Below are 12,962 nucleotides of genomic sequence, written 5' to 3'. Positions count from 1 at the left end.
CCCAGTTGACTTCGGATCGTTGGGTCCTTCGTACGGTGGAACTTGGATACCGTCTTCAGTTTATCTCTCCGCCTCCCTCCCACCCTCCCTCCTCCCCGTCCCTCTTCAGGGACCCCTCTTACGAGCAACTCCTCATGCAGGAGGTTCACAAGCTTCTATCAATCGGAGCTATAGAGGAGGTACCAGAGGAGTTAAAGGGCAAGGGGTTATATTCCCGATATTTCCTGATCCCCAAGGCAAAAGGGGGCCTCCGGCCCATCCTCGACCTACGCGAACTGAATAAGTTCATCAAGAAGTTCAAATTCCGCATGGTGTCCCTGGGGACCATCATCCCCTCCTTGGATCCCGGCGATTGGTACGCCGCTCTTGACATGAAGGACGCATATTTCCATATTGCGATTTACCCTCCCCCACAGGAGGTATCTGCGCTTTGTGGTGAATCGGGTTCACTATCAGTTTACTGTCCTTCCCTTTGGTCTTTCGTTGGCCCCTCGGGTCTTCACAAAATGTATGGCGATCGTCGCCACTTCACTACGCCGTCGTCGAATACATGTTTTTCCTTACCTCGACGACTGGCTTATCAGAGGGACCTCCGAGGCTCAAGTCATCAGCCATGTTGACACCATCAGGGAGCTAGTTACATGTCTAGGCCTGATCATCAGTCTGGGCAAGTCCACCCTAGTACCCGTGCAAAGAATAGAATTTATCGGGGCAGTGCTGAACTCCAACCTTGCAACAGCCAGTTTGCCCCCACACCAGTTTCAGGCCATAGTCTCCCTTGTCGAAAGTCTTCAGAGGTTTCCAACTACCTCTGCCCGTACTTGCCTCGCTCTCTTTGGGCACATGGCTGCATGTTTTTTTGTTAGAAAACATGCCAGACTGCGGATGCGCCCGCTACAAACCTGGCTCGCTTCTGTCTATCAGCCGAACAGGGACACCTTAGACATTATTCTGACGGTCACACTGGAAGTTCTGAGCTCCCTCGACTGGTGGAAGAGATCGTCCCAAGTGTGTGCGGGCCTACCCTTTCATCCTCCCCAGCCCTCCGCATCCCTAGCAACGGAGGCGTCCGCGCTGGGCTGGGGCGCCCACCTAGGGCACCTGCGCACCCAAGGCCTTTGGTCACCCCGGGAGCTGACACTTCATATCAATGTCCGAGAGCTCAGAGCGGTCCGCCTGGCGTGCCAAACGTTCCTCGACCATCTACACGGCCGTTGTGTTGCAGTATTCACGGACAACACAACCGCCATGTATTACATCAACAAGCAGGGAGGGACGAGATCATCTCCCTTGTGCCAGGAAGCGATCCGACTGTGGGACTTCTGTGTAGCCCAATCCATAGACCTAGTGGCCTCCTTTCTTCCGGAGGTACGAAACACGCTCGCATATCACCTGAGCAGGTCCTTCCTCTCACACGAATGGTCCATCCGCCCAGACGTTCTCCATTCGATCTTCCGGAGGTGGGGCTTTCCCCACATTGACCTGTTTGCGTCCAAAATGAACAGGAAATGCCAGGTGTTCTGCTCCCTACAGGGTCGCTCCCCGGGCTCCCTGTCGGACGCGTTCATGATTGCATGGACGGGCCACCTCTGTTATGCCTTTCCACTGTTTCCCCTCGTCCACCAAGTCCTGCTCAAGATCTGCAGGGACAAAGCCCGCCTTATCCTGATCGCGCCGGCTTGGCCGAGGCAGCACTGACTCCATGCTGCTCGACCTGTCCTGTCGGACCCAATCCCCCCGCCGCTATGGCGGACTTGATCACGCAGGACTTCGGCAGGCTTCACCACCCGGACCTACAGTCCCTCCACCTGACAGCATGGCTCCTGTCTGGTTAAGCCAGTCGGAGTTGAGCTGTTCCGCCGCAGTACAACAGGTGTTGCTAGGAAGCAGAAAGCCCTCCACGCGCTCGACATACCTCGCAAAATGGAAGCGCTTCTGCCACTGGTGTGCCCACACGGCCCACTCTCCGTGTTCGTATCAATCCCACTATCCTGGACTATCTATGGTCTCTCAAGGAACAGGGTTGGCAATCTCCACTCTGCGAGTCCACCTCGCGGCCATATCCACCTTCACCCGGGGGGAAGCTGGCGTACCATTTTTTCCCACCCTATGTCTTCCAGGTTTCTCAAGGGCTTGGAATGGTTATACCCTCAGGTCAAGCCCCCTACCCCTACCTGGGACCTGAACCTTGTTTTAAACAGGCTCATGGGGCCCCCCTTTGAGCCTTTGGCCACATGCTCACTACTGTACCTGTCCTGGAAAACAGCTTTCCTAGTCGCTGTTATCTCTGCTAGACGAGTCTCAGAACTTCGTGCACTGACTGTGGATCCTCCATATACTGTGTTCCATAAGGACAAGGTACAGCTGCGACCTCACTCGGCATTCCTTCCCAAGGTCGTCTCTGCCTTTCACGTGAACCAAGACATCTTTCTGCCAGTCTTCTTTCCAAAGCCGCACTCATCGCAACGAGAACAACAGCTCCATACTTTGGATGTCTGGAGGGCTCTCGTGTTCTACATCGAGAGGACCAAGCCCTTCCGACAATCACCGCAACTCTTTGTAGTGGTGGCAGAACGTATGAAGGGCAGGGCAATCACCTCCCAGAGCATCGCGTCTTGGGTCACGTCGTGTATTCAATCTTGCTATGACTTAGCTCAAGTCCAGCCGGGCCATCTCAACGCCCACTATACGCGGGCTCAGGCCTCATCTGCTGCTTTCTTGGACCATGTTCCTATACAGGAAATCATCCCCACGGCTACCTGGTCTTCTATCCACACCTTTGCAACCCATTACGCATTGGTCCAACAATCCAGAAACGATGCCGCCTTCGGCTCAGTGGTCTTATATTCCGCAATGTCTCGCTCCGACCCCACCGCCTAGGTAAGGCTTGGGAATCACCTAACTGGAATGGATATGAGCAAGCACTCGAAGAAGAAAAGACGGTTACTCGCCTTTGTAACTGTTGTTCTTCAAGATGTGTTGCTCATATCCATTCCACACCCGCCCTCCTTCCCCACTCTCGGAGTAGCCAGCAAGAAGGAACTGAGGAACGGACGGGCCAGCAGGGGTATATATCAGGTGCCATAGTGGCGTCACTCTAGGGGGCGACCTGCCGGCCCACCGAGTGTTGCTAGGGTAAAAGTTTCTCTGACAAACGTGCGCGCAGCGCGCGCACACCTAACTGGAATGGATATGAGCAACACATCTCGAAGAACAACAGTTAAAAGACGGTTACTCACCTTTGTATCACCCAACACCTTATATATTTCTGTTTTGTTACATTGTTATCCTGACCTCATATTTAGGAGGGGTCAGTGTTCCTGTTATTTTTGGGGAATGTTTCTGTACCATCATTAATATTAGAATGTTCTCGTACCACTTTTTTGGAAGGTGTTTGCGTAAGTACTCTGTGCCTAGCACTTCTTAGGAATGTTTTTGCAATATCAGCCCTGTTCTTGCCAGATTTTGTGAACTTGGAAGCAGGCAGCGCCTGACATTTGCTCACAGCCTGACTTTTGCTAACTTTGCTTTATATCAGCAAAGCTTGCCCACTACTTCAGCTCAGGCCTCATACCAGGCCTGTAATACAAGGGCTTATATTTTAGGCTTTCTTTCTACTACACTGGCATATTCCAGATCTGTTTGCATTCTAAGCTGAAATGCCATACAAATAATGCCATGTCTGAAAGCCTCTGGAAAAGAGCAGAGAGGCGTGTTCCTTACACCCTTTGAGGTGATTGGGATGCTGCCAAAAGCAGCAAGGTAAATGAAGTCTTGGCAGAGGCAATGGTGTGGAGTGGATTGAGCATGGGCCTGGGAGCCAGGTTTTCCTGGTCATGTCCCCTGTGATAAAGAGGAGACAGGATTCAGGTGTAATAAATAGAAAGGGAGGGGATTCTGTATTGAAGCTTTTGGATACAGACAGGATCCTGTGAGTCTCACTGTCTCTTTAGCTCCCAGACTGGTGAACTGCCTAAAGTCACTGTGCAGGGTCTCCCTAAATCCTGGCCTAGCTCAGCAGTCATGGAAGAGACATGCTGACTATGCTATGGTCCTGAGTTACTACTGACTTGTGTGGCCTTAGGCAACTCCCTTAACCTCCCTCAGACTCAGTGTCCCTCTCTGTAAAATGGGGCTAATGATACTTACTGACTCCACAGGGTGTTGTGATGATTAATTAGTGTTTATTCCATGCTTTGTCTCACTCACACACACACCTCTGTGAGTCACAATCTTCTAGCAACATCCTTGTGCCAGCTACAACAATTGCTGACATGGGAGAGAAATGTTAGGAAAGTATCAAGTGTGTTTTAGCTTCTCCTAATGTAATTTGGCAGCTGGGAACATAAAGGAGAGGCAGCTCCATGTGATCAGCCAGCTCTCGGCAGACCCCAGCTAGAGCGCCCCAGATCCCCAGCGATCCTTGGGTCACAGCTGGGGAACCTCTGGCATAAGCAGTGTCTAATTTGAGATGTTAGGTCTCATTGTGGGTCTGTATCTTATTCTGAGAAAGCATTTCCGTCCATTTCCCGGCTGTCTCAGAGTTCAATCCAATTAGTAGAGCTGCTGCCATTTTTCCTCTGAATCTCCAGCTACTGCTGACAAGCTAATGGGTCGTCATTGTTTCCGGAGATGAGACAGCGCTGTGTGTGTCAAACATAGTCTGCGCTACAGCGCTGCCTCTCCCTGGGAGTTCGCAGATAGGGCCCAGCATGTTGCTGGGGGACACCACAGTCCCCAGTGATTTTCTCAAAGGGTCAAGCTTTGCTGCATGTCACAGGGATAGGAGATGTTGGCACTTCACCTTGCTTTGCTCTGAAGTCTGCACGGTTATAAACAGAGTAAGCCTGGAGTTCCTGAGGTGGCCTGGGCATGCTCTGACCCTGGTGAGGAGGAGGTTTGCACATGTTTGACTCAAATACTGAAAAGTACCCCTAGCAGCACAGCTGTGGGGGAGGGGCTTATGCCTTTTCCCCCACAGATCTAGGGTGCTGACTCCTTTGTGGTAAGATGTTGTCTAAGCGTCTCCTTCTTCCGTTCAGGAACGTTGAAGCTCATGGAGGGGGCGGATAAGCTGCTGTGGTCCGTGCAGGTTGATCACCAGCTCTTTGCTCTGGAAAAACTGGATGTTACTGTGAGTGTAAATGTCAACAGAGCAAAGACCAGCACTGTGAGAGGGTGACTAGGGGTGGAGACACTGAAATGCCTCTTTGCCATCTTCCCCACAGAAGAGAGAGCAGCGCATCCTGGGATTGTCTCATGTTCACATAGGAAGCCCAAGAAAATAGTCTCTACCACAAACCCCACATGCACTGTAGTCACTCAGCTAAGGAGCTGGGCTGTGACCCAGAGGGCCCAGTATTATACTGTATAGTCTTTCCTCTTCCTTCCTTGCTGCCTGGCTTGTTCTCTGAGTTGAATGATTTTGCTCCCTGTTGTTAGGCAGAATAAAGAACGAGATGGAGAATAATATTATTATGCCAGTGTATCAAGTGGTGCAGTCTGCTGTGGATATTGTGTGCAATACTTTTCATCCCGTCTCCAGAAGGAGGGTGCAGAACTAGAGGGGGTTCAGAGAAAGGTGATGAGAGCAATCAAAGGCCTGGGAAAACTGTCCTGTGAAGACACATTTAAAAGATAAGAGAGGAGATGCTGAAAGTATATAAAATAATGAATAGCCTAGAGAAGGTAGATCTGTTGTGTCCATCTCATAACACACACACACGGGGACAGTCAATTACATTAAAATGTGGGAAATTCCAAACTGAGAAAAGGAAACACTATTTTCACACCATGAGTAATTAGACTGTGGAACTTACAGGCACATGAAGTTGTTCAAGCAAAGAATTTAACAGAATTCCAAAAGCAATTGGACATTTATGTGGCTCTCAAGAGCATCCAGAGTTATAATTAACGTTGCCACACATTTGGAAGGAATATTAAACCTTGTGCCTCAGGGCTTAAAGTGTTAGACACCAGATTGAGATCTATATGAGGCAGGTTACCTCTAGTGTTTTTGCACCTTCCTGTGCAGCACCTGGCTCTGGCTATGGTCAGACACTGGGCAAGATGGATCTTAGGAATTACCATCCTGGATGAGACCCATGTCCCTGTTCTCCGGAAACCCTCAAAAGCCTGACTCTCTCGTCCTCCAAAGAGGGAGGGTCCGACTGAGATGCTTGTAGGTGAATAAGGCAGCCAGGAAGTGTTTGGGGCTCTTGTGGGGGAAGGAGGAGGAAGCAGTCACTAGGAGGGAGTTGGGATGCTTGTCAAGGATTGAGGTGGGAAGAATGAGGGGTTGAGAGCTCATGGGACCGGGGAGGAAGTAACTGGCCCGATCTATAGTTTTTATTGTAGGTAGACTGAACCTAGAGAGGCCACTGGCACAGAGAGAGCCCAAATGCCTTTTCACTGAGAACAGATTATCCATATCTCTTATCAGGAGACTATATCCAGCTGTGTGCTGGGATGCTGCATTGAACAAAGGTTATATCAGAGGGCAGGAATGGATGCTGCTTGCTGTGGGCTGCTGGGATTCCTGTGTATCTGTCTGGATGCCTGATGCCTGTACTAATCAAAGCTCTTCCCACTCCCCCACCTGTCCGACTCTGGCAGGGCAATGGGCATGAAGAGGTGATTGCCTGCGCCTGGGATGGCCAGACGTACATCATCGACCACAATCGGACTGTGGCCAGATTTCAAGTGGATGAGAACGTCAGCGCATTCTGTGCTGGTGAGTGGCTTGCCTGGCACCTTCATCTGAGACATGCAGCCCTGACTGTGAACTGAGATGCTGACTGCTCCATGAAATATGTCACTGCTGCACTGAGAGAGGCGGAAGCCCCTTGATTCTGTATCCTGCCCTGCTCGGTGGATGACTGTGTGGGAAGCCCAGCTGATCTCTTCATATTGCTGCAGGGAAAAGGCCTGGTGAGAGGGAGGGATGCTAGGAGACCCAGCCCTGGTGAAGCACAGGTTTCCTGCTGCCTTGTGCCACTTTTACCTCCTGCTGACCCCCTATGGGTGCTGTGTCCCCTGCAATCAGCTGGTGAGATCCTGTCCCATCAGGGTTTTTTCACTGGTTTTCGCTCCCCCAAAGGCACATTTGCCCACAGCTGGATTGCTCAAGCACACCTGCGTAGACAGCCTCCTCCTGCCACCATGTGACTAAGGGGCCATCAGGCAAATTCTGCACACCAAAGTCCATGTCTCTCAGTAAAGTGCAGCTCAGCTCACCGGTGTACTAGCTGGTAGCCAGAGAGTCTCTACCCCATCTTAGGTCAGCAGCACAGTTGGGCACAGAGGGGAGAGTTAGGCTACTCCATTTTGTTTGTCTTACCCCACCCTGTGCCTTCTGATTTCCCACAGCCTCCCCCTTACTTGTTTTCCCAAGTTATCTCCATTTCCTCTGCTCTTCACTAACTGCTGATGGCTTCCTCCCTGGCTTTTCCCAGGCCTCTATGCATGCAAAGGAGGCCACAACAGCCCTTGCCTGGTTTACGTCAGTTTCAACCAGAAGATCTACATCTACTGGGATGTGCAGCTGGAGAGAATGGAATCCACCAACCTACTGAAGATACTAGAGACCAACCCAGAATACAGGGACCTTCTGCAGCAGCTGGGCGTGGGTGAGCATTGCGCAGTCTGCAGATATGCAGTGAGAAGGGGATGGGATAATGGGAGGATCTATACACGATGATGATAGCTGGGGATCCTAGGTACCTTACTGAGGCTAAAACACTTCACTGGTGGTAATACTGCTCCTTCTCTGCCTCGCTCATAGATGGAGATGATGTCTCGGCTGTCAAAGATCTGATTCACAAGACCCTGTACTTCCCAGAAAAGCAGCCACAGAACAGTCCTTGCCAGCATCGGGGCCTTGCTGGAGCAGACTCCTCCAGTCACTCCACCGTTGCCCAAGACTTGTGTACGTAATAGCTCCTCTGCTCACAGTAGTGACCTTTCTTTAGATGTTGGCTACAGTCAGGCATTCATGTTGCACCAAGCTCAGCGTGCATCTGGGATCAATGAGAGCCTTCCCTCCTTGTCAGTCTAGGCTTCATGCAAGCTAGCCGCCGCAGACAAGGCACTGTGTTAGAATTAGCCTTCAGGTCAGGGGTGAGGTAAGGTGAGCACTGGTTTTATCACTGAGGGGTGGCGAGTTCATTGCACCTTTAGTTGAAGCAATGAGAGTCCAGCTCCTTCTGTTCTCTGGGGTGCCATCATTAGCATTAAACTCTCAGCAGCCATGTTCTCTGCTGGTCAAAGAGTTGTGCTTGTGAAGGGGAAACAGAGAGCAGCAAACATCAGTCTAGTCTTGGTATGTTATTTGTGCAGTACCTGTGGAGCTGATCCCCTGAGTTTCTAGCAGTTTAGGAATGGGGGATTAGCTTGTGGTAGAGAGGGCTCTTTGGTTGTTCTGGGTTTTTTAGCATATGTCCACATGCATGAATCACTAGACAGCATTACCCTCGCTTCAGTTCTGACACTCCCCTTGATCCTAGGCCTCCTCTCACAGCAGCAGCAGGTTTCTTCCTGGGTGTGATTCACACACACAGCTGACTTGTTTCCCATGGTACTAAGAACAGGGAGGTGTGTGGCTGATGCCTGAAGAAAATTAGGCAGCTGTAGCAACAGCGCTGGCAAAAGGAACCCAAACTGCTCTTAGTAGGAATGCAATCAGGAGAAAGCTGAACCCTCATTCTGGTCGCTCACATGAAGACTGTGGGCCAAGCTCATCCCTGGGATGACTATTTATGCAGAGCAGTCAAGAACTGGACAATAAATTGAATCCATTCTAAACATTGTTCTGTGATGGTGACCAGCCTTGCAACTGGCAGTGCCACTGTGCCTCCCAGCCTTGCACATCTGTAGCAGCTGCAGTAGTGCTACTCTGCCTTCCACCACTGGACACCTGGAACAGCTAGAAAGAGCATCATTTTGCTTTCCAGCCCTGCACATTTGTAATAGCTAGGAGGAGCAGGCACTCGACTTTCTGCCACTGCAAAGCTTGCGGGCATGCCACTCCAGGTCCAGCACTGCACAGGGGAGAAAGGTGGCACTGCACCTTCTGCATGTCTGCTCTGCTCTGCTCTCTCCAGCCCTTGAACATCTCTGACTACTTTGCCCCCTTCAGTCCAGGGCCAATCTCAACTCATTAAGATGAGACCAGCAGGCAAACCTGCTGCTCTGCATCCGTTATCATCTCTCATCCATGTGATGTTTTATTTAACACGCATAATAGATTGAGCTTTCCTCCCACGCTCCACCACAGAGAGATTTGGATCTGACTCCAAATATAATTAATTCAGTGATCGCCCCTTAGCAAATGATAACATGTAAGGATCCCACAAGCTGTTGGGCTCCTGCTGCGCCATGTTTTGAAAAACACCCTTGAGCACCTCAGTAGGGAAACCGAATTCCCCACTCATTTCAGGAGAGTGGAAGTACCTGCCTGCCAGGGGTAGAGGCCTAAGGTTGGAACAGAGATTTGGGTGGGGGCGCGGTGTGGAGCATCTGATTATTAGACAATAAACCTTGGCTCCTGTGAGTATTTTCTGTCCATAGATCTCAAAGTGTTTTAGAAAGGAAGGTTCTCCCCATTTCTCCGACATAGAAATTGAGGCACAGAGAGATAAAGTCCCCTGCACCAGGCCACACCAAGGAGTCGGTGACAGAGCTGGGAACAGAAGTAAGTTTTCCTAATTCTCAGATCCTGTGCCTTCTCTACCAGACTCTGCTACGTGGCTGCAGAGAAAGGTGGTTTTCTCTCCTCCATGTAACCAGTACAGGGGACGGCATTATGGGCATAATTTTCAAAAGTGCTTAAGGCCCAGAAATCAGTGGGGGTTATGTCCCTGAATACCTTGTAAGGGTCTGGGCCTAAGTGACTTAAAAACTCAGGTCCCGTTGATTTTTTTTAAAACATTGCGGTCTGTGGAAAGGGAAGGTTTGGGGTTTTGAGGCACTCTCCTGCACAAATTGAAACCAGGGCTGTAGGACTTAGATCAGATGATTCTATGGGAAGCATCTGGTAAGGGGATGAAGCTATGGAGATTGTTAACCAAGGGCTTGTCTTCACTAGAGCATGCCCTTGAACACAGTATTGAGCCAGACTTTGCAGGTGCTGTAAATAGGGCCCGGCCATGCTTCACACTGTGCCAGCTGATGATGGCGTAGTGGTAACCACTCCTCAGGGCTGTGTGTTTAACTTTCTCTCAGTTTCTAATGGGATACGAGTCCCAAAAAGGTTATAAAACATGCCATAGTTTAACACCCTCATGCTACCTCCAGGTTCCAAGCCAGTTACGGTCCCCAGGCCCAGCACAGTCGGGCCTTGTAGAAGACTCAGTGATCTTTGTTTCAAACACAGCCAAAACTCAGCACTCCCAGCCTGGTTTTTGAGGCTGGGCATTGAACAGTAGTACAATTCCATCTCTGTAAAAGTGGTGGAGAAAGCTCCTGCCACAGATGTTGATCTGATCTAGGGTTGACAACTTTCTAATTACACAAATCCAAACACCCCTGCCCTGCTCACTCCATCCCCTCTCCCTCCATTACTCACTCTCCCCGGGCTGGGACTGAGGGGTTTGGCATGTGGGAGGGGGCTCTGGGCTGAGTCTGGGGTAGGGGGTTGGAATGCATCACAGTGTCTAGGGACTGCTCTGCTCTTGTGCACATGGCTGTAATACTTCTTTTGTGTGGGTGCTTTCTCTCACACACCAACAGAGCAGTCAAGAAAAGACTGTTCTACACACAGATAGCCCTGTTTCTGCATGGCTGCAACTTGATGCCTCTTATCAAGCTTTGGTCCCTGCGTGTCCCACTTTGGTTGGCAGGAGTTGCTAGCAGAAACATGTCCCAGCTCTGATTACATCTCATTCTCCCAATGGACCCCGAGCACCAAAGAGTTCCCACAGCCTGCTACCAGGAAAACTCCGTCTGCCAGCACCAGGGTCAGGCTGGCAGAGCTTCCAACTACTGAGTCCAGGCTGTGGCAGAGCGATCAGTGGGCTCTTGTAAAACATTCCCAGCAGCCTGACTGCAGAGCAGCTGTTTGCAGAGCCGGGTCAATAACAACAGAGAATGACTTGGTTCTGGCTGTCCACTTGAAGCAGAAATCTTTATTAATAACACAGGAGACAAGGGAGCACAAATGACTGCATTGATACCATGGATGCAGCATGTTCATACAAAACAAGACACTGCCACACAGGTCAAACTGTTGCCAAGGAAGAGAGCCAAGTGTAGCTGCTGTGGGACAGGAAACTTAGTAAGGCAGAGAGGGGCTCATGTGGAGATATGATCCTTTGATGGGGACCTGCTTCCAACCAGACTGGGCAACATGTACCCAAATGATATCTGAACAAGGACAAGTGCAAGCCACTCAGCATGATGCTCTGACCTGTAACGCGCTCTCCCACTGATGAGCTTGGTAGAGAGGTCACAAGAGTACAAGCACTTGAGGACCTGCTGCTGAGGAGGTCCAATTACCCTTTAGTACTTCTAGATGCTTCCCAGGTGAACACCATCGAGGCTCCAAGTCTGTGCATACTGCTGAGAGTTCCATAGCTCCTTGAGCAACGGGGTTAAACATCACTCCCTGTGGTACACATGTGCATAACCAAACATCTGGCATTTAGACATGCTGTAACCTTCTGAGTGACGGCTGGGATCTGTGGCTGGCTTGATTTCCCAGCACTTTCAGAGCCCTGCAGGGCACAACCAATGACCGTGATGAGCAGCGTTTAGTCTGGGTGCATGAAAGCACCTGCTAGGAACAGATTTTGGCTCCCATTCAGAATGATACATTTCTGTGTGTAAGAATCACATCTGCAGTGACACTGACTTGGCTACTTCAGGGCATGATCACTAATGAAGGTCAGGAAAGAAGCTCCCCCAGTGGTATAATAGTGCACAATTGTGTGCATTGGGGGACATCATGCCTTATGCTGAAGCATTTTTTATGGCCCAGTGTTGGAGACAGGCGACCACACTAGATGGCCAATGCTCTGGACAGGTAATCATAGAGTTTAAAGCCAGAAGGGACCGCTAGATCATCTAGTCAATAGGTGGACCGTGGGCCAAGTCCAGACTGCAAGGTGCTTTTGAACAGACCCCAAAATCATCATCTTATTTTCTCTGGAGTCTGGACCTTGACTATGCCTTAACCAAGAAATTTAGACCTAGACAAAAAATAATTGATTACCTCTCGAGTCTAGTCTGACCTGCTCACAGGCCACCAGCACCACCTAGCACTCGCACATTAAACCCATCAACTGAAATTAGACCAAAATATTACAGCCCACAGGAGACTAGACTGTAATGTGCCACAGGCAGAGAAAAGAAGGGACCAAGTGCACCAGTGCCCAAGCCCCCTGCAATGGCAGGGAAATGAGTAAGTGAGATATACCCAGATAATCCTGGCAAGTGACCTGCACCCACACCCTGCAGAGGAAGGCAAATCGCCCTGTTCACTAGAAGCTACCTACCAATCTGACCTGGGGGGGATTGGTTAGATCCTGAACATGTGAGCAAGACCCAGCCAGCCAAGCCCCTGAGAGAGAGAATACTCAGTGCCACCTCAGAGCCCCTGGCCCACCCTGCCCAGTGTCCCATCTCCAGCTGTGACCATCCCTGATGTTTCAGAGGAAAGAGAGAAAAAACCTCCCAGAATACATGTGGGGGGAATCCCCTCCTGACCCCTTTAAGTGGTTGGCTGAAGCCCTGAAACCTGAGCTTTAGGAACACAGGACATAAATCAGAAATGAGCCCCAGGCCTGCTTAGCTGTGCCCCCACCCCCGCCATACAATCACACTCATAAATTCATCCAGCTCTCTCTTGAAACTAATGCATTTGTTTCCCCCCACTACTCCAATTGGGAGGCTGTTCCAGAACCTCACCCCTCTGATGGGTAGAAATCTTCTTCTCATTTCCAGCCTGAATTTGTTCATGGCCAGTT

The 12,962-nt window shown here is 50.4% G+C and overlaps 1 protein-coding gene across 2 annotated transcripts in view; it reads left to right on the top strand.

Annotated features, from left to right (window-relative positions):
• Positions 1 to 12,962, top strand: part of ITFG2 (integrin alpha FG-GAP repeat containing 2) — a 76,469-nt gene that overhangs the window by 21,430 nt on the left and 42,077 nt on the right. Inside the window, exons 9-12 of one of the 2 annotated variants that reach the window (XM_075070880.1) lie at positions 5,043 to 5,134; positions 6,616 to 6,733; positions 7,455 to 7,628; positions 7,784 to 7,927. In XM_075070880.1, coding sequence (XP_074926981.1) covers positions 5,043 to 5,134; positions 6,616 to 6,733; positions 7,455 to 7,628; positions 7,784 to 7,927 — 528 coding nt within the window. Of the gene's footprint in view, positions 1 to 5,042; positions 5,135 to 6,615; positions 6,734 to 7,454; positions 7,629 to 7,783; positions 8,803 to 12,962 lie in introns of those variants that run through there. The other variant, XM_075070882.1, reaches the window with a different exon arrangement.

Source organism: Chelonoidis abingdonii, chromosome 1, assembly GCF_003597395.2.
Source record: "Chelonoidis abingdonii isolate Lonesome George chromosome 1, CheloAbing_2.0, whole genome shotgun sequence".
NCBI classification, from domain to species: domain Eukaryota; kingdom Metazoa; phylum Chordata; order Testudines; family Testudinidae; genus Chelonoidis; species Chelonoidis abingdonii.
Note: the sequence above shows the minus strand (reverse complement) of the source record. Positions and strands in the feature narration are given on the sequence as shown.